Raw genomic sequence first — 26874 nt, forward strand, 5'->3', positions numbered from 1 at the left:
CTGGTTCCAGGACAGCCTCTAAAGCCACAGAGAAACCCTGTCTCAAAAAAAAAATGCTTTTATTTTTACTGATGTGTATATGTATGGATATGCTGGTTTCTGCAGGGACCAGAAGAGGGTGTCAGACCCCTTGGAGCTGGAGTTACAGGCAGTTCTAAGGTGCCCCATGTGCATGCTAGGAACTGAACTCTGGTCCTCTGCAAGAGCAATAAGTACTTAGAACTGCTGAGCCATCTCTCCAGCTCCTTTCGTTACTCTTTAGACCAGTTAAACGGGCATTTCTGGGGATAATCCAGAGAGCAGGACTCCTTGAAGTTTCTCACATGGCCTGCTGTGAAGTCTCTTCTATCACAGGGAAGGACAACTGTGAGAAGCTGCTGAGGCATGTATGCCTGCAGACACACACACACACACACACACACACACACACACACACACACACTGTGTGTGTGCACCTATGTGTGCATGAATGAGGGTGAAGTACTAATATTAAAACATTTAATTGCTATATTCTGAAGGTCTTTGACATGTTTGAAGATCAAATATGTCTGACTAACCTCATAGGTATAAGAAACATAAGTAACTATAATATATAGTTCTCAGAAATATAGTTGCTCAATGGCTGAAGCTTCCTAACATAATTTAGCAAGGATAATGACTTGAAAAAAGTATATATATATATATATATATATATATATATTATATGTATATATGACAGAGATAGAACTGAAATGTCTTGACTAGAGGTAGAACTGTAAAGTGCAATATGATAAAATATCCTAAGTTATATCTATATACAATGTGCACCTATGTGTGCATGAGTGAGGGTGTGTGTGTGTGTGTGTGTGTGTGTGTTTGTGTGTGTGTGTGTGTGTGTGTGTGTGTGTGTGCAAGCAATAAAAATACCTCTGAGGTGTTCCTTTCTTGGCACACTATCAATTTATTTATGATTGGGAGTGTGATGCTCACTGTGGACTCATAACCCACACCAACAAAACCTCTGTATCATGCAAATCCTTTTGGCTGAAAGACGATAAGGGTCATAGTCAGCTGTGCAGCTACAAGAACCTGGGTGGCCCATAGAACAAACCTTTGCAACCTTACTCAGATGCCCGTGGCCTGTATGGGCCTTTCCAGCTCTGGGTTGTCTTCTTAGCCTCCTTGGTGGGAGTGGGGTGTGTTCTCAAGAGAAGGCAAGTGGATGAGCAACTCACATTAAGTCTGCTGATGCCCCAGGGGCAGGAGCCCAAAGTGGGGGCAGACAAGTGCATACTAGGAGGGAAGGGAATCAGAGCTGGGGAAAAAGGCTCAGGAGGCAAAATGCTCACTCTGAACTCCTGAGGATGTGAATTCCCAGAACCTAAATTTAAAGGCAGAACACAGAAGTGTGTGTGTGTGTGTGTGTGTGTGTGTGTGTGTGTGTGTGTGTGTGTGTATTCCCAATGTTCCTATGGTGACTGGGGGCAGAGACGGGTGAATCCCTGCAAGCTTTTAGGTCAGCTAACCTGGGGTATGAGGCAGTGAGCAAGAGCCTTTACCCCAAACAAGACTGAAGGTGAGGATTGGCACCTACTAGGGTATAGTGCTCACATACTTTATTATGTTATTATAATTTGAACACCTGCATCTGCCCCCCCCCAAGTCAATCATCTCCAGAGGAAGCCCCATTAGAGCTGCTCCTGTCTCAAAACCCTCCCTCCAATGGCTCCTCACACAGGTCCTCAAATGCATCTGGGTGTGCGCTTAGGCAGTCTTTTTACTCACTATCCCCTCTGCTTGGAATTGCCACCAGGACTCCATGTGACTCTGTCCCCAGGCTGTGGCTGAGACCTTCCCTAGCTTTTCAGTGTACCGATGCAGCCACCACCAAACCCAGTCCTCTGGGCCCTTCTTCCTTGTTTGAACCAGCATATTGAAGCAGCTGATGTGGTGATGCTCTTGTATGCCTTCTCCCTACTCTAGTCCCTCTGGGAAGACAGGTTCTCTTGTCTGTTTGACACTGTTGTTTGAATGTATCTATGAACAATGAAGATTCTCACCAAGCAGGAACCTCGAGGCAAATGGTCCCTGGTTTGGTTCAGAAGCTTACCACACCTCCAGGAATCCTGGTTTTCCATCTTTTTGCTGGGCCAAGCTCAGTTTCAAGATGTCTCTGCTCAGTCTCATAATGACTGATTTACTCAAGCTCTGTCTTTTCTTCTACTGCTTGGAAGAACCAGAAGGGTAGCAGGAGCTCTTGATACCTGTCTTGCTGATGTAGTCACGGAGCCTGTCCTTGATGGGGGTGTGTTAGCAGTGTCCCTCAACACATCACAACTGGCCTGGACATCTGTTTATAAATCAGTTCAGGAAGTAGAGTATTTCCCTGCTTTAGAACAGTGGTAGTTGGGCTAGAGATGGTCAAGGTTAAGAGCGACTGCTGGTTCTGGAGAGGACCCGAGTTCCATTTCTAGCATGCATGTCAGGAGGCTGACAAATGCCTGTAACTAACTCCAGCTCCAGGGATATCTGATGTCCTCTTCTGGCCTGCACAGGCACCTGCACTCACATGTGTGTGAACACACACACACACACACACACACACACACACACACACACACACACACACACACGTATGCACACCTCTACCCCCACTTAACAAGCAACGTGGTTCCTTCCCTGAGGATTCGATGGTTAATGTTGATTGTCAGCTTGATGGTATCCAGAATAGCCATGGAAATAAAACTCTAGGAATTTTATGTGAAGGAGTTTCTAGATTAGTTCTAGATTAGGCTAACAGAGGTGGGAAAACCCACCCTGAGCATGGATGGCATCATGGACTGGGATCTCAGACTGATTAAAAAAGAGAATTGGAGCTGAGCACCGGCATTCTTTCTCTGCTTCCTGTTGGTGGGTACATTGTAACCAGACACTTGGTGGGGGGGGAGTTCCCATTGCCATGCTTCCTGTTGGTGGGTAAAATGTAACCAGACACTTCCTAAGTTCCGACTGCTGTGTTTCCCACCCTGATAGGCTGTATCCTTGAACTGTAAGCCAAAATAACTCTCCTTAAACTGCTTTTGTCAGATATCTAATCACAGCTACAAGAAAGATAACTAATGCACTGGAGTTGGACAAAGCACAGTCCAGCTGCTCTTTTACTTTGCCTTCTGTTGCTGGGATAAACACCAGGAGCAAAAGCAACTTGGGGAACAAAGGGTTTACTTCAGCTTATACTTCCAGGTAACATGCTTATAGTTAGTGAGGTAATTATCGGCAGGGCAGGCTCTGAAGCAGAAGCCACAGCGCAACATTGCTTACTAGCTCCTCCCTGGCATGTATTCAGGTAGTTTTATATATGGACCAGCTTGCCTAGGGACGGTGCTGCCCATAGTTGGCTGAGCCCTCCCAGATCAATCATCCATCAAGACCATCTTTACAGGCATAGACACAGGCCAGCTTGAGACAATTCTTCCTCTGAAGCTCCCTCTTCCCAGATGACTCTAGGTTTGTGTCAAGTTGGACAATAAGAATTAATGAGTAGAGCTGGTAAGAAAAAGGGGGTGGGAAAGAGCACCCACAGAAGGTTCCAGGTGAACTAGGCATGGAGGATGTTAATTGTTCAGAGGTACTGTCACTATCTTTTGTACTGCAAATATCATCAGGAAGGTTATAATGTGACTCTCATGGGATACAGGCAACTCTAGAGCAGCTCCAGCTCATTCCCCTGTCCCTATTAAACATACACATAAGAGCAGAATCACACCCCGCCCCCACAGTCCTCCAAATCGCTTCTACCAGACAAGGCCAACCTTTCATAGTGGCCCAGTGCCTAAGACCCAAGCAAATGAGTCTAGCTGCCTGTATTGGTCAGGGTTCTCTAGAGTGTGAATCTACACACACACACACACACACACACACACACACAGAGATTAGAATAATTTACAGGCTGTGGTTCAGGTAGTCCATCAATGGCTGTCTATGAATCTAGTAGTTGTTTAGTCCACGAGGCTGGATGCCTCAGCTGGTCTTCAGTATACACCAGAATCCCAAGGAAATAGCCTGTAATGCCAGTGAAGGAATGGTTTGACAATGAGAGCAAGCAGGTAAAAGCAGTGGGGGTGGATGCCTCCTTCTGTGTCCTTTATATAGGTTGCCAGCAGGCAGTGTGGCCCAGATTAAGGGGAATATTCCCACCTCAAAGTCTGGATTAGAAGTCTTCCCACGTTAAGTGATTTAATTAAGAAAAAGTCCTTCACAGATGTGCCCAATTGTTTGGGTTTTAGTTAATTCCAGATGTGGCCAAGTTGACAACTAAGACTAGCATCACACTGCTGACTAATAGTGCTTTGCTTTTGTTAATCCCAGCACTCAGGAGGCAGAAGCAGGTAGATCTTTGAGTTCGAGGCCAGCCTGGTCTACAAAGTGTGTTCCAGGTCAGCTAGTGCTACACTGAGAAACGCTTCCTGGAAAAAAACAAAAACCAACTTCCCCCATCCCTGAAAAAAAAAAAAACCCCAAATACCCAAAAATATTGATGAGCAGAGTTCCAGTTTTGTATAAACTGGGTGTGGTGAAACATACCTGTAATCCCGGCCCTGGGAGGTGGAGGCCAGAGCATCAGAATCTCGAGTTCACCCTTGCTAAACAGTTTGAGGCCAGTCTGGGATACATGAGACCCTGCCTCAGTACCATGTGTCCACCCCCAAAAGAAAGAAAGAGAAAGAAAGAAAGAAAGAAAGAAAGAAAGAAAGAAAGAAAGAGGGAGGGAGAGAGGGAGGAAGGGAGGGAAGAAGAAAGCAGATAATGGAAGTGAAATCTTCTCCCATGATTTTTTAAAAAAATGAAACCAAATTAAACTTCAAAAACTATTTATTTTTGAATAGATAATGCATGTCCATGGTACAAAATTCCAGAATACAAAAGACAAGTGGTGAAAAGTCATTCCCACCTTCTTCCAAGAGGCAACCAAGGTTGCCAGCCTACAGGGACAATCTGGGCACGGGCAGGCAGACGTATCACAAGCATTTGTGTGAGTATATGCACACACACATATGCATACACACACCTACAACACACGTATTTGTCTCTATTCCAAACACTAGAGTTTCATGCATGTTTGTGCATGTTTTCTCTCCCCACCCCCCCACTTAACCATGTGGCTCCAAGATCTGTGAACATCCCCCAGCAATACATATCCAGGTCTATTCTTTTAACTGTCTGCAAAATGCCCCATTGTAGAGATGGGCCATGCTTTTTCACCCCTGTTCTGAATTAATGATAGTTTCTAACTTTTTGTTATTACAAACATTACTTTAATAAAAGTTTCTGTATATAAGAAAAGTTCCTAGACATGGCACTGCTGGTTTGAAAGGCTTGGACTTGTGGTATACATATTATTCAATTGTCCTCCAAGGAGGCTGCAGGTTTGTGGCTCTGCCATCACTGCATGGGGTGCCGCCGCTGCCCACAGTTGTAGAGAGCACCACCCGTTTCCTTGGATTCCTGTGGCTAAGATGCATCTGCCATATGTGAAGGAAGAACATACACATGATCCTATGGGACATTAATGTGCCCTCCCTGCCACAGTGTTGAACATCTCCAAGAGGTGATCTTGGCTAAAGGTTGGAAACTTTGGCAAAATTCTCTTTCCATTCCACCCTTCAAGGTTATCGACTAATGAACACGCGCCTTAGAGAACTTCTCTAACGCTGCTGACTAGAACTGCCACACGGTTGCAACCTGAGCATGGATTGGGTTAAATCTATATTCTGCTACTAAAGGATGTAAAGACACAATTTGGGGAGCTGACTTAGCCAAGCGGAATGTTCTGACCTCCTGAGGAACCACAGTGAGGTGGGCAAGGTCCCTGCCCTTACACATTTCAGAGGGAAGACGCAGACCCTGCAAAGGACTGGGGAACTTAAGCAGCGCCGTGTGTCCTTAGGACAGACAACAGGGATGTTGTGGGTGGCCTGTGACATGATCAGGAAGCCAATATAAAAGGGAACACACAAGGGATCATTGAAAGCCACTACCCCAAATCAGGGAGAGGACAGAATCCTAGTCAGAGGGCATATGAGGAAAATATCCAAGGAGGGTGAGCTTGGCCCATCTAGGAAACTGATACAGGATGATAAAGATACAGAAGGAGTAACTCCCCATGGTGTCAAACACACTGCAGATGAGGTACTCATGCCCTGCTCATGATCTTATACATAACATTTATTCCGAGAAGATGGAAAACATGCATTACTTTTTTGTATATGTATGCTCCTGTGTGTGTGTGTGTGTGTGTGTGTGTGTGTGTGTGTGTGTGTGTGTGTAAGCCTGTACATCTGAAGGCCAGAGGTCAGCTCAGAGGTCTTCTTGATTGCTCTCCACCTTATTTTATGAGACAGGTTTTCCTACTGAGTCTGATGTTTACCAATTCAGCTAGTCTGGCTGGTCAGTGAGGCCCAGAGATCCTTCTGTCTCTGCCTCTCTAGTACTGGGAATAAAAGAGCATATGGCTATGCTTGGCTTTTTATATGGTTGCTGGGGATCCTAACTCAGGTCCTCATACTTGCAAGACAAGCACTTTACTGGCTAAGCCATCTCCCCAGTTCTCCGTTACTTTTTATGTACAGTTTTGGCCTTCCTCCACCCGCTGCTAGAAGGGAGAGCATGGCTGACTCTAAGGTGCATCTCATAAGGCTCTTCCTCTAGTCATGATCCGCTGCAAGGACAGACAATAGCACCCATGTCACTCTTCATTGTACTGCTCTGCATTCGGGTGTTCTTTTTCTTGGTGACAAACCACGGAAAATGAACACATCACACAACACTCCCTTACAGTATTTCTCAGAGCATATTTCAATTCAACCGCTTGTAACAGTAACAAGTCAGTCACTGTTAGAAGTTATTGCTAGGATGCTCAGTCCCCTTAAACTGACCATCCATCACCCGGGGAGGCAGAAGGAATGCAGAATGTACAGGCTTCATGAAGGTCAGCCTGGGTGTTCCAGATACCCCTTCAGGTAGTGTCTACTTTACTCAAGATAGACAAGATGAGTCTGTCAAAGTGACAATCCATGGGAATGGCACTTTGTGAGGTAGTCAGAGGGCTGTTAGAGGGCCTGCCCCATGTTTTCTTCAAGGTTTTGAGAGGTTTTCAGAGACAGTGTGGAGAGGAAAGGCCCTACCTGGTGACACCAGTCTGTGTCTTCACTGTTCTTGAACCAAGGGCAACGAACCAGACCCCCATCCTCAAGATTAGGAGCTTATGCCCAACATGGACTCTGCTTCAGTAGGAGACACACCACCCCTTTGGATTCAGGTTGGCAGCTGTTCTATGGTACTATGTGCTTCTGGCTGACTAACTATTGAACATGGGAGAATAACAGAATATCCCCACATCATCCTAGACCCAGCTCACAGCTGCTCTAAGCTTGATCATAGCCAGAGCACCCCAAGTTACTCCATGAGAAGCATGAGGAAGTGAAGGCAGTTCCTGACCTAGAGACTGGTCCTAAGAATGCATGGTACCAGGCACCAGCCCTGTCTGTCAACAGTCTCACTGCTCTGAATCTGGTTTCTCTTAAAGTGCACACTGAAATAAAAAAAAGTCACTTACAGATGTCTCTCCACTGTCTTAGATTCTGGTAAAAGCCAGTAGACTCAGAACACAATGCTATATCACATCTGGGCACAGAAGACATTGCCCTGGTAAGCCCCTCCCTTTCACCAGTCTCCAGGTAGATTCTGTAATAACCAGGGCCCTCAGGGAATCTCCTTAGCCTACTTCATTCTAAGGATTACCTACAAAGGTGCTGTCTTATGTTTCAGGATGTTGTAAGTAAATGTCAGATTCTTAGTGCTAATTCTGTAGCGTAATTAAAAGAGGGTTCAATTGACCACCAGAACTAGATGGTTCTAGAACTAGACACTACTATTTTAGATACCACATACTTTGAATGTAGGACATAGAGAAATCAAGATAGTTCTGAGCTGGAAGCTTCCTCCCTGTTGGCTAGCTTTCATAGTGGCAGGTATTGCTATACAACAGCTCTGGGAAGGGTGTCATCAACAGTCTTACCTAGCTATGAACTTGCATGCTACAGTACCAGCCAGCCAGGCAAGTGTTTTAAATTTAAATTAATTTTGTGTTGGGCCACATTCATAGCTATCCCTGGCTACAGGCAGACTGTGGTTGAACATGCATACAACCATACCAAAAGGAACTCCCCAGAAACAATACCAAATAAAGGTTTCCATTTCCAAAACCAATTCTGGTCATTTGAGATCAGTTATTCCATACCTCTCCCAGACATAGATAGTGGACTCCAGAAACCCTGACCCTCTGCTGCTCCCAACTTCCTCCCTACACCTGTGGTGAAGAACTGACGTTAGCTAGAGTTCTGCACAAACGAGCATCTTCTCAAGGTGGATGGTCCTCTCCTCTGAATTGAAATAGTTCTAACACAGTCAGGACGCGGTCTCCCCACTCAGAGCACTACTTTATTTTTATTAACATCATTATTATTTTACAAGGATTTACTTCAGTCCTGAGCCTTTTCACAATGCTCCTGTGACCATGCAGGTCCCAGTGGAGGTAGGCGTGTGCACATAGCTCACTAGGAAGTGTGCTGGCACAGGGGAGTGATGCTTTAGGTGCTGCTGTTCCTACCCAGCTCATCACAGCTCAGTGAGCCTGGTTCAGGAACCCATGATGCTATTAAGCCTGCATGGGAGACAAAGTCTTATGTAGCCCAGGCTGGTTTCCAGTTTGCTGTTTGGCCTTGATTTCCTGATCCTCCTGACTCTACTTCCTGAGAGCTAGGATCACCAAGTGTGCCCTACCATGTCTGGTTTCCGTGATGTACTCCGTCAACTGGGCCCCAGCACCTCTTTAAACTAAGTCTGTATGACTCATGCCTCTTAATCACACATATTAGGAAACAAAAGATGAATAGTGCTTCTGTGACTCCCCAATGCTCCACTTGCCTCGCATAGTTATGCTTCTGTCAAATGGTCCCAACCTGCTGCTCAGATCATGTGTGTGCCAGATTTATGCAGAATGGAGCACAAACCTCACACTGGGGTTTACTGAGCATGGCCCAGTTGCTAGGTTCCTGACGGCTGCGGGGAGTACTCTGCAATTGCTTTGGCCTGTTCATTTCCAGAGTCTAAAACCAAAGCTTTGGGGGCTATTAAAGGCCCTCCCTCCCATCTCAGCTAACATCTTACTCCTTTTAGATCTAGCCCATGTGCTGTTTCCCACATGGAGTCCTCGTGCCCCCATGCACAAACATGCTTTGCCTCCATGCTCAGCACCTGCTGTCTTTCCCCATGTCTGCCCCGACAGTACCGAACAATATACTTAGACCCTGACATCTGCAGTGCAGGAACATGGGCCCATCTGGAAATGGAAAATGTCAATTCTCATTGAAGTGCCCTCAATGGAAGGCGCATTTGCATCAAGTGAACCTGGGTGGTGTGCAGGATTAAAGGAATGACAGCTATCCTTGACCACATGCAGCCCGAGGGCTGGACACACCTATAGCCACACCAAAGGAACCACTTGAGAAGCATGGCTCCAGATGAAGGGTTCCCATTTCCAAAATCCATCACAGTTACTTTATATCAGTCTTCTCAACACAGACAGGTGAACTCTTGTAAACCCAAACTTCACCTGCTTCCATCTCTACACCTGTGGGCTAATTGCTCTGCATGCCAGTCCAGCCTATAGTCTGTATGCACTGTGAGAAGCCAGAACAAAAGGCACAATGGTAGGTGCATGGCCAAAGCCAGCAACATAAATGGACTGGTTGCTCGCTCAGCAGCCTTCTGAAAACATTACAAGGGACAAGCTTTAGGGGTCAGGTGGGCTGTATCTGCTCTCTGGCCCCTGCTAGATGTCAGAGGAGAAGGGACAATGTTCTGTATTCTGCTACATTTACCTCAGGGCTCATTTTTCAGCATTGCTCAATTAATACTTGCTGAACATAATGCTCTTTATTCTCAGGGCCCGTACAAATCCAGGTACCTTCATTAACGCAGTGTTACTGGAGAAAAAAGTTGAATGGACAGAGTGAATGAGCACTGCCCGTGTTTCTTCATAGGGTTCTAGGTGCAGCCAAGCCATGGTGTCACTCTATCTGAGTCCACCAGCTGCAGCCAGGAGAGGTGAAATGAAACAAATAGGAGAAAGAAAACATCCATCCAGAGACTTGAAGTGAATCTTCCTGCATCTCTCCACCATCATTTCACAACTGGTTCAGGATCCTGTAGTCTATACATGCCATTGCAAAGTATCAACAGCATACAGAAATGGAATGGATGTTCAGGAGGCCTTGGCTTTGATCTTGGACAGCAGTAGCTCATTCTTCCGGCCCTCCTGGAAGAGCAGAGCAAGACAGAAGCAATGCTGTTAGTCATTGGTACTCATGTGGGGTCTCCAAAGATGCCCCGACCTTCTTCCCAGTCTTAGTAACTGCCCCTGCCCACCCCTCCTCACACACACACTTGGAGACAGAGACTCACATAGCCTAGGTTGGTCTTGAACTGGCTACAAAGCCAAACATGACCCTGAACCTCTGATGCTCCTGCCTCCACTTCCTGAGCACTAGAATGACAGGTTCTGGACTGCCAAGCAAGCACTCTACAAACTGACCTACATCTCTTGCCCCTTAGTAGCCATTTTCTGACAAGGCAGTCTCCTGGCATGAAGCCACAGCACAGTGACGCTCTTTGGTGACCTACTGACTTGTGTCAAGACAGATGTGATGAAGCCTCTGGGATGAAGACAGGAGACAAGGCACTGTCATTCCTACAGATAGAACTTTCTAAAATCTCCAAGGGGCAGAAGCAGAAAGCAGACACTTATTTGTCAGTCTGCTTGGGAAGTTAAGAGGAGAGAAGGGGCCTTGGAGACTGTACCCCACGAAGTGAGCAAGGTAGCCCTAGTGTACAGGTGGCAGGTAAAACATTGAGAGATTTTAACAGTGAAGATGCCAAGTATTCTCAGCCTTAAGAAACAAGTGCACAGAAGACGCAATGAGAGGTGTTCATGAAGGGTACTCCCTTCTCCAATAATGAGCTGTATAAGGTTTATGACTAGACACTTTTGAGTGCCATCACTGACGGATGTCATTGGCCCCATTCCCTGCCAATGGTGTCCAGTGTCCTGAGAAACCACTTACCCTTCTGTCAAATTCTAGAGCTGTTCACCTGAAAGTTCAAGAATCTTTGGTTGGCAAACCCCCAACAACCCCAGGTCCTTCCCAAAGCTTCCTCATGGCTCTAACCAGAAGGGAGCTGAGGGTCTGGGGAGGCGGCTCAGTGTGCCTGCTGAGCAAGTACAAGGACAGAATCTGAATCCCTATCACCTACACAAAAAGATGGACATCACTGTGCGCATGCCTGTAACCCTGGTGCTGTGGGTATGGAGACAGAGGACTGGTAGGATTCCCTGCCTGCCTGTCCAGCTCTAGACCCAGTAAGAGATCTTGTCTCAAGAGAATATAGCAGAAGGACAATAGAGCAAACATCTAATATTCTCCTCTGGTCTCTGCATGGACATGCTCTTGCACATACATGTGCATCACAAAAGTACTCCACATCAGTCGCTGGGCCCTTCCCAAGCCTCAGGACCTTGGCTGCTCCCTCATGTGCTCTTCTCTCCCCACAGCTGAGCCCTGATCAGCCTCTAGAGTATGCCTGACTGCAAATCTGCATTTGTCTCTCCGTATGGGAAAGTTTGAAACTATTACTTTTATTATTTCTTATTCACTAGGGCTTCTGGTCATTTTTTTCTTAGCTTCTCATCTGTCTCCTTCACCACAGTGAAGCGCCGTGAGGACAAAGACCATGTCTGTTTTACAACCAGATTTATGCCGGAAGCAGAGTCCGAGCTGGGAGAACATTTGAAAGGATGAGCTCTGTTGCTATGCTTGTAGACAGGTGTGTGGCTGCTACAGTTAACTCATACAACAAAGGGGAGGCCAGGTACAGAAGAGGAAGATGGAAGAGGGGACAGAATAATCTTTAAAAATAAATAAGAACATCATAGGCATGGAATGTTTTCTTTTTTTTGTTCATGTGTGTATGTGTGTGTACGCTCACACGCACATGTGCACATTGAGCCTATGGCGGTCAGAGGCCAATGCTCTTCGGGCATTGTCTACCTTCTTTTTAAAATTATATTTTCTAATTATTTACTTTGTGTGCACATGTGAGGTTGGTTCTCTCCTTCTACCATGTGGGTACTGGCTATTGAAGCCAAGTCATCAAGCTTGGTAGACAACACCTTTACTCACCAAGCTGTCTTGCTGGCCCTACCTTACCTTTCTGAGATAGGGTGTCTCACAGACCTGAAACTCATGGATGGAGTAGGCTAGGCTGGCTGGCCAGCAAGCCCCAGAGGTCCTCCTGCCCCCCTGTCCCCAGTACTGGGACTACAAGTGGGCACCATACCTGTTTATTTCCTCCCTGTGTGTTCTGGGGATCAAACTCAAGTATTCCTGCTTTCACAGCAAGCACCTCACTGACAGAGCCCAGCTCTGGTCTTTAAGGGTGCTTCTTGAATTGAGAATGACTTGGCTATCGTCTGTCCAGCCCACACCCTCTCACCTCTTTGAACTCTTTCACAGTCTTGAAGTAGAGCCGCTGCTTCTCCAGAAGCTCCAGGTACTGATCGTTCAGCTGGTCCCTTCGCATCTTGTTCTCCTGCTTCTTCTTTTCCATCTATTGGAAACATTTTTATGGTGAATGAATGAATAGGCATTCTGACAGCAACTACAACAGGCAGACCTGGTTAACACTCACATCTGTTTCTTCCAGGCCTCCCTTCTAAGCATAATTTCTCAGGTTGGCCTGTTTTCTTGAATGATACCATCTGCAGGCTCTAAAATCTGTCCAGCAGCTCAGTTGCCATGGAATGTTAGATGAACATCATGTGTTTTGGAGGTATTCTCAACTGGGGACTACTGTGTCTCTAGAGGGTACTTGTGTGTGCCTGCAAGAGGTTCTGACGATCACACTTGCAAGAAAGGAGTTGCCGGCACCACTGGCATGGAGAAGCTGCTCACTACCCTACTGGCTTGGGGCTGTGATAAGGAAAAGAGTTAATTGGCCTGTGTTGTAGATGAGTATCCCTGATGTATATAATTATTTATAATAAAATAGCCAATCACCCTTTCGTTTATTGTAACTGTGTCATAGGATAAGCTATCTACAATTACCTTGACTATGTTATAGGTTGTTTCCAGGATTCCGATCTTATACACAGACACTAGATGCTGATTTAAAGGAATTCTCCAAGGTAGCCAAAAGCTGGAGGAGGTTGCAGGTGGAGCTTAGAGGACAACTTGTCTCTCATTCCATCATGTGTCTACAACAGTGAGTCACCTATTTGGCTCCACCTTGTTTTAGAGACAGGGACTCTCACTGGCCTGAAACTTGCCAAGTACCCCATCAAGCCCCAGGGATGCTCCTGTCTTCAGGCCCCCAGCTCCAGGAATACAAGTATACACTAACACCACTACACTTGACATTATCTCAGTTCTGGGGACTAAACTTGGATCCTTTATTCATTTGATAAACAATGGAACACCTACACAGAGCCAAAAGTTAGCAGTGAACAAGCAAAGTCTTTGTTCTCACTGGGCAAAACTGGTACCATGCCAAATCAAACCAACCAACCAAGCATCTAACAAAGGACTGCCCATTACAGTTCTCAGCAGCATCGGTGCTGAGGGAAACGGAATGGGGTGAGATGGTGAGGGCACATGGACTCTGTGATGCAGAAGGCTGGGCTGGAGGATGCTGAGGAGGGACGACTCAGCGGTGTTTTCTGAAGCTAAATGTTGAACATCAGCTAGCCAGGAGAAGGTAGGAAGACTTCATGTACAGAGCAGGTGCTGGCTGCACGAAGTAATGGTGGTGCGTGTGCATGCACGAGTGTGTATCTGCAAGCGTCTATGTCATGTGTATGCATGCATAGGCCAGGGGACAAGTGTGGCTGTAATTTCTCACCTTGACTTTTGAGACAGCTCTCTACCTGTACCTGGCCTAGAACTGGCTAAGTAGGCTTGGAGGGCTGGCCAGTGAGCCCCACTTTCCCCAGCATCAGAATCATAAGCACATGCCACCATGCCCTGCTTCCTTTATGTGGAAGGAGTAGGTTTAGGGGTGAAATGTCACGAGATAAATGACAGGGGAGGAGGTGGCTGGATGAGAGAGGACAGATGCTGGGGAAGGACAGTTTTTTTTTATCTGTGAAGTAGGGGAGGAGGTAGGATCACTTATTTAATACTGTCTGTGGGGGAGCAGCATAGTGCCTGGAAGCTATGATTAATAGCAGTGTGGAGGCCTACTCCATCAGTCATGTCTGGTGGGAGGCAGTGTGGAAGGATGCAGTCAGGATGGAAAGCCTATGCCTAGGACCTCCTCACCACCACAGAGGCTGCGGTGCTGTAGAATAGGCTAGCTGACCTTCATCCTGTTTTGTTTAATGCCTTCGACGATTTGTTCCATCTGCCTTAAAAACTGGTCCCGGGAAGCAGGGGAGGCCATGGCTCTGAAAGAGAGAACAGCAGAGGTAGGTCTAGCACATGGGACTGTTAGAAAGGAGGTAGGGGACACCAAGGAGTCAGTCCTGTGCCTCAGTTGTGCCCCAACAGTCAACCAGGTCTTTGCAGGGCACAGTGGATCCAGAGAGCCACCAAGAATAGCAGGCAGTCAGTGTTCCAAACCTCTGATCTAATAACCGAATGGGAATGTTGTTTCCCGTTTTCCCTATGTTCCTGTGGCAATGGACTACGGAAGGAGCTAGATGGAGATGGATTCTGAGGAAGACAATGCAGGTGAGAATATGCCATCCTTTAGTCTACATAGACAGGTGTGTGGGCCTCTATCAGCAGCAGTACACACATAGGCAACTTTGGGGGGCTCCCCTTCCAAGGGCTTTTCAGCTTCTTCCTTTCAACTTATAGCCAATCTGTATTTTCTCAACATAAAATGTGAATAAAAATAATAAAAATGCCATTCACCATGAATTATGGCATGTATTGCTTAAGAAATTAATTCAGTTTTGTTTTAGGACTCTGAAGACAGGGAGATGTCACCTGGAACTAGGGGACATGTTCTGAGTATTTGTAGATCTGAACTGGGTAGCCTAACACTGTGCTGGAGGCAGTAAGTGGGAGTAGACTTTCTGGTGTGCCCGCTACACCACTCTACCCATGTCTAGCCCTGCAGAGGGACAGGAGCCAGGCGGATCAGAGCATCGGTGCTCACAGCACTGGGGATTCTCCCAGGGAGTGGGACGGCAGAGCAGAGCAGAAGTGTCATGGTTATCCGGGAGACAGCAACACCATCTGAGAACGGCAACAGGACCTAGAGGCAGGTGTCGCACCTACACCTCCCGGGAAACTGGCTGCTGGTTTTTTTGTTTTTGTTTTTTTTTCCCTTCAGGATTCTTTCCTTTGCATGCCATGGTCCTGAGGATCCAATTCAGGTTCAGGGTGATGGGGAATGCCTTAGCCCTGCTGCATTTAAATTAGAAAAGATGTAGAAACCCCTGATTCTGGAAGAACTTGGTCTTAAAATGTTTCTAGTCTCCTGCCAGGGGCCCACCAAGGCGTGTGCTAGAAGCAGGAAGCTATTCTGGGAGCAAGCCTTGGGCTATCAGGAAGCTGGGTAGCTCGCTTACCCTGGACACCTGCCAGAGCTGGTGTTATCTGGTGGCCTTGCTATATGATTTATAGAGATGTCCTTGCTACACATTTTATTTTGTTTATTGGGACAGAATCTCATGTAGCCTAGGTTGGCCTTGAACACACTTTGTAGGCAAGAAAGATCTTAAAGTCTTCATTCTCCTATCCTCCCTTCCAAGTGCTGAGATTATAGGCATGTACTAAGAAGTCCCAGGTTATGCAGTACTGGGAACTGAGCCCAGGGATGCATGCTCTGTACAAGCACTCCTCTGCTGAGCTAAAAATCCCCATGTTAGAGGACGCATGTTAACTTACAGAATACACATTCAGGCATCCGTCCTCAGGGTCCACCCACCTTGGTTTTTTGAGACAGGTTATCTCAATGGCCTAGAATTCACCAAATAGGCTAGACTGGCTGGACACTAAAACCCAGGAACTGCCTCTCTCCACACCCTCAGCTCTGGGATTACAATCATGACACTACACTTGATTTCCCATTTTAGGGTTCTGGGATGGAATTTGGGTCCTTGTGCAAGGCAGGCTCTTTATCCACAGCATTTTAAGGCAAGCCTGCCCTGAGTGAAGCATCCCAGTACTAGGCCATTTGTGCACCACCCAGTTCTCAGTCACACCACAGCAAGATCAGGAGGACAGCCACGCAGGCGGGCACTTGGTACTTACTGTGAAAAGTTCTCGTGAACTGAGTTAAGCAGGCTAATCTGGGGAGTGAAAAATAATCGTGTAAGTAAAAGGCAGTAAGGTTCCCACACTGCCGCAGTCAATGATGGAAAGCTTGCCTGGGTCTGGGGGAATGCCACGGAAAGGAATGCAATGGCTGTAAAGTAGGTCAAAGTAACATGAGAGAAGAAAGGAAAGAGCAACATGTTCTTGCCTGTGTAGTTTTCCTCCAGGAATCCATCCTATCTACTAAAAGAAAACTTTTCCCTAGGATTCATGATCACAGCTCTTTCAAGGACCTAGCTGCCAACTGAGAGGACTCTAGTGGCAGGGCTCTGTGGATGAACTGCCAGCACAAGTAATTTTTGTCTTCCCAAATACCACTTTTTATTTTGAGGCTCTCAGCTCAGGGTGGGCCGGTGGTGCTGAGCAGAGAAGAGACTGCCCGTTTTCCACCGCCCCACTCCCAAGTCAAGGAACATGGCCAGCCTCTAAGTGGTCCTGAAAGCTTCTGATAAAACATATCCCTCATGGTCCTGTTACCATGGAAACTGTCTCTGCTCTCACATCTGGACCCTCCATATGCCCTTGTAAGGCATGCTGGAAAGAGCTCTGTCTGGATGGCCCTGGCTATGTACTATTTAACCTGCTGGCTCATCCCCAAGCAATCATACCTGGACTTCAGACTCATAATACACAACATAGGAATGACATTCTTACCCTTAATACTTTGGAAAAAGTGTTTTGTTTTGTTTTCTCATGTGTTTTTGTGTTTCTATGTACACTTGCCTGTGGAAGCCGGAAGACAACCTCATCTGCCATTCCTCATGATGATATCCACCTGGCTTTTTAAATCAGGGTCTCTCACTGGCCTGAGGCTTATCAAGGAGGCTAGGATGGGGTGGGACAGCGATCCCCAGCGATCTGTCTCTGCTTCTCCAGTGCTGAGATTATAAACATATTACCATGCCTGCTTTTTTGTTTTAATGTGGGTGCTGGGGACTGAACTCAGGACCTCATGTTTGGAAGGCAAGCACTTTATTGAGCCCCTCGTGATGGTGTTTCTCACATGATTCTACAGAATAGATAAGTGCCAGCTTCACTTCACTGCAGTGAACTTCCAGGCAACCTCCTGCTTTGCAGTGACAAACCTTGGCACTTGGTCCAGGAAGAGAGTCTCTCTGTACTTACACTTAACGCCTGTAGGCTACAGGTCCATCTGAATCTTCTAGAGCTTCTATGCTGTCAGTGGCTTGTCTGAATTATTTAGTTATTTTCTTTCCATACAGGCTCTTACTTGGGCCAGCATAGTGTAAAGGTGCTTGCTACCAACTCTGAAGACCTGAGTTTTATTCCTGGAGCCCACATGGTGTAAGGAAAGAACTGACTCCTACACGTTGTCCTCTGAACCCCACATATGCAACCCTGCCCCCAACGCAATAAATTTTAAAATGTAATAAAAAAAAGAAACACATAACCAAACAAAGGCTTTTACCTCCTTTTCCAGATAAACTTTCCTGTCGTCCAGGGTGTTATACAAAGTGAAGAACTGCTTTGTTTCCTTGTGTACTGCAGAAACTGCAAAAGAGATCAGCATTGCAGTGCAAGAACATCAGCTGACCAAAGCATCCCAATCCATGCAGCATGTGCCAGGGCCTCATGCACACTTAACCACCATGGAAGCCTTCGTCTCTGTGCATACATGCCTGTACATGGTATGCATGCATGCAGAGGTCTGAGATTGACACTGGGTATCTTCCTCAATCCCTCTTTGCCTTATCTTTGAGACAAGATCTTTTACTAAACCTGGAGCTCACTAAGCTAGACTGGCTGTTCAGTCAGCGGCAGGGATCCACCTGTCTCCACCTCCTCAGTGTATGTACCACCTTGCTGACTTTTTAAAAAATGTGTATGTATGTTTTGTCTGTATACACGTATGTGCATAACATGTATGTGTGCCTGGTGCCCATGGAGGGTGGTGGACCTCCTGGAGCTGGAGTTATGGACATCTGTGAGCTGTCATGTGGGTGGAAGGAATTTAACCTAGGCCCTCTGCAAAAACAAATATACTAAACACTGAGCCATCTCCACAGATTTCCTTCCTTCCTTCCTTCCTTCCTTCCTTCCTTCCTTCCTTTGTTTTAAATAACAACATACTTCTCAGGATCGATATTAAACTCAGGTCCTCATGCTTGTTGAACCATCTCTCTAAGACCCCAAGGGAGGCTTTGAGCCGGATATGATGTAGTTACTGGATTGGCTGAGGGGAGACTGGTCCTGGATTATGAGGAGGATATGATGCTATAAAGCAACCCCAGTGTGACTCTGTGGAGCACAACTGAGAACCATCTGGAGACGCTGGGGTGGGGATGCTTCCTAAGAAACCAGAAAGAAGAGGGGGCTCAGGTGACGGCATGGAGCCAGCTACCATGAGAGCTAGCCAGAGCCAGTTCCTGAGATCATGAGCCCATCTACAGAGTGGACAGTCAGACCATAGGACAGCTCCCAGACCTGTTCAGCAGCCCCGATGATGAGATAAGGTCCCTTTCAAGGTGGCATTTATAGACTGTGCTCTGGTCAATGCTGCACCATACTAAAGTGGATGGAGCCCCTTGCCTCTCATTCCTCCTGAGGTCCAATAGCCTGTGTTTGATCAATGCACCTACTCTGACGGTAGAGTTCAATAAATCGCTTCTGATACTGTATCAGCTCGGCTCGACTGGGCACTTCGTCAATCTTGCGATGCAAAATCGCTATTTCTCGATTTCTTCGGGCCTAAATGTAAAGAGATAGAGAAAGAACACTTGGTGAAAGGATTTCTGTATTTGTTTGCACTCCACATGCTGAACCAGCAACAAAGACACACATTTGGCTACTGGCTTGGGATCCTCACATGGGACTGTAACTGGCTGTCCTGTTTTCAGACATATGAAGAGGCTGCTGACCAGAACCTCAGAATGAATCAGGGTGACTGACCTGAGGACAGGCAGTGGAAGGAGAGTCCCAGATGACAGGTTCCACTGGGGGCCTCTCTAAAATGCATTCCCAATTCCTCAGCCTACTTGGAAGCCCCTAACTGACCCCTCAAACCCTTTCCCAGGCAGACTGTCTTATCAGGTATACAGGGCACAGCATGTGTGTGGGGACAATGTCACAGAAGCAAGTCACTTAGCTTTCAGATAGCTTATGTCTCAATCTCAGGACCTGGGCTGAGCATTGCTGTTCTCCCGAACCCTTGTTCCTCCTCTCCGTGGCCCTGCCAGTCCTCTGGCTTGCTTGTCTCAGCAGCTGGGACAGACATCTAATTTCCAAGGAAACAGCTTCTAGGCAGGAAACCCACTGTAGTAACCAAATCTTAAAAGTCCAGTGCATCTCTGGACAGAGGGTGCAGGATAAGCCTACGCTCCTTGTAAGTTCTGGGCTTGATCTCTATTCTCCTCAGGGATATTAGGGTACAATCATTCAATCTTCAGTTTTTTTTAAAATTATGTTTGTTTGTTTGTTTGCTTATTTACTGTGCATGTGCCATGGTATGGGATGGAATTCAGAGGACAATTTGTGGAAGTTTCTTTCCGCAATGGGTCCTGGGGATTGAACTCAGGTTGTAAAGGATAGAATCCACCTCTAGGGGGAGACATGCCCTTGTCTCCTCCCTTAAGGGCAGGGACCAGGCCAGGAGACTAGGCCTGTGATAAGGTAATTTTCCTTTCCAGAATTCCTGCTCCCTGGTGCAGTCCCTATGAGCCATCATCAAGCTTGGCTGGATATGCCTGGCTGCCTGCCTGTCTGAGTCTGGACTCAGAAGGACATAACTATTCTATTTCCTTTTCTCTGTCCTTTTTTTCCTTAAGCTGGCAAGATCTAACTATACTTTTTAAATGGCTAACTAATTCAACTGGCTTTTTTGCTTTTTTCTAAAGCCTCTATCCTACGGTGTGACTGACTTCCATATTTACCTTCATTCTCCTTCCAGGCTGCTCTGAGATTCACAGTCTGCCTGCCTTAAATAATAAATAACTAATAAATAAATAAATAACTAATTTATTAGTTAGTGTTTTCTTTTTAAACACTAACTAATAAATTCCCCTTGAGCTTCTGTTTGAGTGGGTTCTTATTCTTTTATTATTGGAACCAAGAACCCCATGAGGAAACCCTAATTTCCCTTGTATGATGGCTCACCAAGATTTCTAGTAACACTTCTCTCCTGCCTTCTAACTCTTCCATAGGCCGAGGAAATTAAGCCTTCCCTGTACCCCTGCCCAGCGTACACTCCATCTTGGTGGCAAGCATGGATGCCACCTTTTTTTTTATTGTGCCTTTATTTCTAGAATGCTCTCTGTGTGTGGGTGCCTGCGGATACACTGGCTGTTCAACATTTAAGTCTGCTCAAGTCCTAGGCTTGAAAGAACTCTTTCCCTGAGCTCACCACCACTCAGCCATCAGCCTCTTGTCTTTTTCTTTTCATATTGCCCTGGCAGTCAGGGATTCTTAGTGCCTCCCTCCCTCAAGCCACAGTCCCTGGGCCTCTCTCCTCTTGACAAATGTTACATTGGAACTTCCTCCCAGTTGGAACATTTTTGGGGGCAGGGGGCTCAGGAAACTCAGGAAGTAAATTTCACACTCTGAGAAAGCTGAAATTTATAAGATCCACTAGACCCCTCCCCAAGGAAGCCACAAACATCTGCTGGTGGAGGAGACTGAGCAGCTGTGACACTTAGGAAAGGTGTCAAGGAGACACCCACCTCGCTCGCTGTCTGCACATGGTGCAGGGGGCTTCAAGGTTGCAGCTTGTTGTCACTTGTGTTAGGGAGGGCTTTTTGGTGAGTAAGTCACCCCTCAATATAACTCCTGTAAGTAACCCCAATAAAACCCACTGCTTCACCAAGGCGACTTTAGTGGGATCATCCCTTTGATCTGTCTCCTAATCTGTAGTGATTAGGAGAGTGTATCTTGTGTCTCATATGACTTCAATGTCACTTCAGAAGTTTTCTGGGGCACAGTGAATGAAGAAGTCTGAGCTTCTAGCTCCTCCACTCCTCAACCATTCCCACATATATTTTCTCTTTTTATTGAAAGTAGATTCTTTTCTCATATATTCCACTCCCTCTACTCCTCCCAGTTCCTCCTCACCTCCCTTCCCTTCTGGATCTACTCCCCTTCTGTCTCTCATTAGAAAAGAACAGAATAACAACCAAACATGAAAAAATAAAATATAGTAAGATGAAGCAAAAACTACCATATTGAAGTTGGCCATGGCAACTCAGTCTCTGTGAGCAGCCCTTGGCTCGTCTCGCACCCCTTTCTCATTCTTGCTTTACTTGCTCACTAGGGTTTAGTCTTGGGTCTTGCCCACATGTCCACAGCCTTAGTTAGCATCCACACACTGCAGAATAAGTTCTCCAGTCGAAACTCTTTTGAGTTGGAGCTGATGTGTGCATGTATGGTGTTCACATGTGGTGTGTGGATGTTTCTGCTTGTGTACATATATACATGTTTACATGAAGACCTCAAGCTGATGGCAGGAATCATCCTGTCATTCTTCCACCTTATTTACTGAGGCAGGGAGTCTCAATCACACCCAGAGCTCAGATAGGACTAGTCTTGCTAGCCAGCTTGCTCTGGGGATCTTCTGTCTCCCTCTGAGGTGTTGTTATAGGCCACTATGTCCACCTGGAATTTACGTGGCTTCCAGGGATCTGGTCTCTACTTGTGAGGCAAGTGCTTCTTAAACTGATGAGCTAACTTCCAGAAAACCCCACTCCCACCCAGCTGGGAGTTTACTAACACTTTTCTTCACACTGCCACGTGAGTCCCCCCGCCCCTCTCTCTCTAACTCTCATTTTCTGAGACAGGGTTTCTCTGTGGCTTTGGAGGCTGTCCTGGAACTAGCTCTTATAGACCAGGCTGGTCTCGAACTGACAGAGATCCACCTGCTCCTGCCTCCCAAGGGCTGGGATTAAGAGTCCCTTCTCTTTTATGCCAATGATGTCCACGTGTATATTCCTTTGAGTCACACACTTGAGCATCAACTCGATCCCCTCTCATGAAGTCATCACTAAATTCCATTAGATACAGCACTTCACTTTCACCCGCCAGCTCCATTCACAGGTCTGGCTGCCTCTACCTAGGCCAGGTCCTCAGCAAGCTACTGGCTTCCTTGCAGTTCTCTTCTTGTTTGACCTCAGCCTTGCCTTAGGATTGGTTTAAGTGGCATTGCCCACATACACAGTCTTGTACTTTGGCACATATGGGAAGATCTTGGTCCTCAAATAACCAGTTCCCAAGGGCAGGTCATCCCAGTTCTTGTTACTGGGGCCAGATGCATGGACGAATAAGTAGGAAGTCAGTCAGGGTCTCCAAACAGCAGTAGGGCACAGATTGTATTAATTCTATGTATCTTTAAATATTTGCACTTGGTCTTGCTGACGGCTGAGAAGCCATTTTTAAATATTTGAAAGGTAGTCATGCATGGTGGTGCATATCTATAATCTCAGCACTTGGAGGATGGAAGCAGGATTATCAGATGTTCAAGGCCAGCTATGGTTACATAGAGTTTGAGGCAGCTTGAGCTATAAGACTCCCTCTCAAAACACTAAAATGAAGATTATTACAATGATCTTGTGTCAAGGACATATTCAACTCCTCTGAGTTTACCCAACTATCTCACAGAACAGTTAGGAGTCAGGAAGATGGGAATAACTCCTCACAGACCCCTGCAGCCCCCTAGCCATTCTTGCCAAAGCTTGGCTTTCCCCTCCCAAAGGAAAGAAAAGTGACCCAAACAAACGTGGAACACAAGGCCAAGGGTCATTTGTGGGTTTAAATCCCCATGAGCCAGACACTGGCAATATAATGGGCTTAGAAACACAGTGTTGACTGGTTAGGTTTGGAGCTGGCTCTACAAACTCTGTGCCCTGTGTGTGACACCACTCTCTCAGATCCCCAGTTATTAAGTAGACCTGAACTTGAATGCCTTTGGAGAAACAGTCTATTTGAAGCATTTTTAAAAGAAGATTTCTTTTTTTAAAACAATTTTTTTTTTGCCATTTTATTTGTACGGGTGTTTTGCCTGCATGTATATGCATGTATATGTATGATCATGAATCATGTGGATGCTAGTGCCCCTGGAAGCCAGAGGAGAGTGCTGGATTCCCCAGAACTGAAGTCAAAGATGGTTGTGAGCAGCCATGTGGGTGCTGGCAATTGAACCTGGGTCATCTTAAAGAGCAGCCAGCACTCTTAACTGCTAAGCTGTCTCTTTAGCAGCACTCCCCCAATTTATTTTCCTTTTTAATGGTGTGTAGTTGTGTGTGTTTGTGTAGATGTATGTGCACATGAGTGTAGATACCTGTGGAGTTCAGAAAAGCTGGAGTTAGAGGTGGTTGTGAGTCAACTGATGTGAGTTCTGGGAACAGAACTAGGGTCCTCTTCAAGAGCAGCAAGTGCTCTTAACTTCTCAGCCATTCTCTAGTCCCCAGAACCTATTTATTTTTTCCCCATGTAGAACATGAGGCTAATCATACCTACTCTGCATGCAAGGTGAAGTTCAACTCCAGATAGCAACAGACATCTGTGATGCTGTCGGCAGCACCTTAGATCAAGGCATGACTGGATACAAAGGCAGCAGTGAGCAGAGCCTGGCCACTCAAGTTCTTACACACCTAGACCTCCTGTTCAGTCAGGACATTCCTATTGGCCAGACATATCTGTTCACCACTGGTCCTTGCAGTCACCCACCTGTAGCAAGCGGATCTTATACAGCTTCTCTTTTTCCATGTTGTACCGTCTGTCCAGGTCCTCCTAAGAGTGAAAACAGGACACAGTTATCTAGAATGGAGCTTTCACTCTCTGATGGAGCCTTTAGAAGTTGAGTACATCTAACCATGCACTCTCAGCTTGAGCCTCAAGTTCCTTCTCTCAGATGGCCGAGTTTAGGCCCTCCCACCTATGAGATAAGGTACTTCCACACTGTCTCCTAATACTGCTTCTTCTGCCAGCATCCTGGCTGAATCCAGTGTTCTTTTTAGAAGAAAAAAGTATTTATCATTACCGTGGGGGGCATGCATGTGACACAGAGAGAATTATGGAGGTCAGAGAGCAACTTTGTGGAATTCGTTCTCTCCTTATGTGGGGTCTGGGGATTGAACTCATGTCATCAGGCTTGCAAGGCAATACTTTATTCACCAGCCCCTTCATTGGGCTTCTTCAGCCACCTCCCCCTCTAACTTGGAAGACTACAACAAAAGGGAGATAACACACTACCTTAAGAGTCTTTATACTACATCTCTGTATTTTCAGCTAACTCTGGCTTTCTGTTTATGTTTCTGCCTGGACCTGAGGTATACAAAATGATAACCACTAACCCTACATATCAATTTAAACCTGCATCAACTAAAATAAGGAAAAAAAATTAGCCCTCCAGTTTCAATAGCCATGCATTATGTGTGGGAAGATGCTTATGCAAACATTTTCTTTACAGAAACTTCTTTTGGGACAGAGCCGATGCACAGGTGTGGCTCTATAGTGAACCTAGACACGGGAAAAACAGCTGAACAGTCTGCTGTCTCAGAGAAAATTACAGAAGGGGCATACATGCACATGAACACACATAGTCCATGCCCAGTTAATTGGACAGGGCTCAGCTATAGGTGACATCTAACATATTGCTGTAGGAGTCCCATGTCCAGTCTAACAGGTTATAAAGAACCACCCTAATGGCCATGCTCAGAGGAGGCCCTTGCTTCTTACCTTCCTTTCTCTTTACATGCAACAGGTATTGTTTTAACACATAACAAGGTTCAGCAAACTAGAGCACACCACGAAAAGCCTATACCTTTGAGCCATGTCTGACTCTGCCTATTTCTGTAAACAGAGCTGGACTGGAATACAGTTATGTCCATTCATCTATAACACATGGGACACAATGTCATCACAACATTCATGCCTGAGAAATATGCAATCAAGTTACAAAAAAAAAAAACCCTCATAATATTGTACATTTATAACTGTGTTGAGCTGCAAGTTGGCCATACCTGACACACAGACAGCATGACAACTAGAGCAGTGGGCTGCTGTAATGCAGGTAAAAAGACAGTTTTCCTCACTGCACCATGCTCTCATGCCTCAGAGCTCATGCAGCTGACACAGGTCTCTTCCAGCTAAGGAATGGGAGGTCTAAAATGGTACCATGCCCCTGGAAGGCAGCCGAAGAGGAGGTGCTGTGCAGACTAGACAGTAGGCAGAAAAGCTGTGCAGGGAGAATAGAGAGGAGGCTGACACATTCCCTCAGGACAATGCTAGTCCCAAGGATGAGGGGATACTTACACTGTGAGTCATGGTGGGGGTCAGGGCACCGTGTGGCTCTCCATCAGTCTGAAAGGATGAAAACAGGGTCAGCACCTTTGCTCAGGATGGGAGCAGACAGAAGCTGAGCATATAGGTTTCCCAGACAGGAGCCGAGAGGAGTAAGGGTAGGGCTGAAATGTACCTCGTTTTTCTGAAGAGTGGCCAGACATTCGAGGAACCAGATTTTAGATTGTTCTTTGAAGTTTGCCAGGTACACCCAACAAGCTCCACTGTAGCTCTTTTGAGTGTGTGAATGTGAAGTGTGGGGGTCCATGTTGGGGTCTTCCTCTACCACTCTCCACCTTACTTATTTTTAAAAAGTTGTGTGTATTTATCACATGTGTATATATTCACGTGCTAGCGTGTGTGTGTGTGTGTGTGTGTGTGTGAGTGAGAGAGAGAGAGAGAGAGAGAGAGAGAGAGAGAGAGGACAGAGGACAACTTGCTGTTCTTTCCCTTTACCATGTCATCAGGCTTGATGGTAAGCACTCTCCCCTGCTGAACCATCTTGCTTGCCTTTTCTTTTTTTTTGAGGCACAGTCTGGAACTTGGAGCTTCACCACTTTGGCTAGATTGGCTGGCAGTGAGCTTCAGGGATCCTTCAGTGTTCACCTCCTACTGCCTGGCTTCTTTCTAAATTGGGTGTTGGAATCCAAACTCAGGTCCTTATGCTTGCACAGCAAGCAGTTTATCCTTCACGTCAGCTACCCAGTCCCTGTAGTTCATTTTCAATAGAAGAGTCCCTTTGATAGGATGTGACGAGATAAGAATGTGACCTCTGCCAGCTCAGAGGCCAGTGGAGCTGAGGTTGCCTCAGAGGCTGAGTGCTGCAGCAGGACCCGAGAATAGCCTGGCTGCATTCCTACCCCTGCTGTTCAATCCTCCTGTCCCCTCACAGAGGTGGACACCTCTGACTGAAACCACACAGCAGCTCTAAGGCTTGGGTCTTGCTGGCTAGGGGCAGCAGGTCTACATGGCCTAGTGCCCACTAGAATGCTGGGCATCATGGTGGGCCACCTGGAAGAACACCAGTGCTGGCAGCCTGGACAAGGATCTTCCCTTTCTCCCTGCTGCAAGAACAGGGCAGGTTTAGTGAGTGGGCTCCATGGCCATAACCATCTCACACCTGGGGAGGAGGTAAGCTTTGAATGAAGTGTGGTAAGGGAAACCTTCT

General features: G+C 46.4%; 1 protein-coding gene across 2 annotated transcripts in view; it reads right to left on the reverse strand.

Annotated features, from left to right (window-relative positions):
* Positions 1–4833: 4833 nt before the first annotated feature.
* Positions 4834–26874, reverse strand: part of Ccdc93 (coiled-coil domain containing 93) — a 77021-nt gene continuing 54980 nt past the window's right edge. The window contains exons 17-25 of one of the 2 annotated variants that reach the window (XR_004770014.1): positions 25680–25727; positions 24093–24155; positions 19022–19130; positions 17851–17933; positions 16359–16396; positions 14455–14539; positions 12592–12705; positions 10007–10357; positions 4834–5501 (exon numbers count right to left, since the gene is read on the reverse strand). Coding sequence is in view for 1 of the 2 variants with exons in the window: in XM_027417785.2 (XP_027273586.1) it covers positions 10304–10357; positions 12592–12705; positions 14455–14539; positions 16359–16396; positions 17851–17933; positions 19022–19130; positions 24093–24155; positions 25680–25727 (594 nt within the window). In the remaining variant the exon portion in view is untranslated. Of the gene's footprint in view, positions 10358–12591; positions 12706–14454; positions 14540–16358; positions 16397–17850; positions 17934–19021; positions 19131–24092; positions 24156–25679; positions 25728–26874 lie in introns of both variants that reach the window. The other variant, XM_027417785.2, reaches the window with a different exon arrangement.

This window comes from Cricetulus griseus, chromosome 5 (assembly GCF_003668045.3).
Source record: "Cricetulus griseus strain 17A/GY chromosome 5, alternate assembly CriGri-PICRH-1.0, whole genome shotgun sequence".
Taxonomy (NCBI): Eukaryota; Metazoa; Chordata; class Mammalia; order Rodentia; family Cricetidae; genus Cricetulus; species Cricetulus griseus.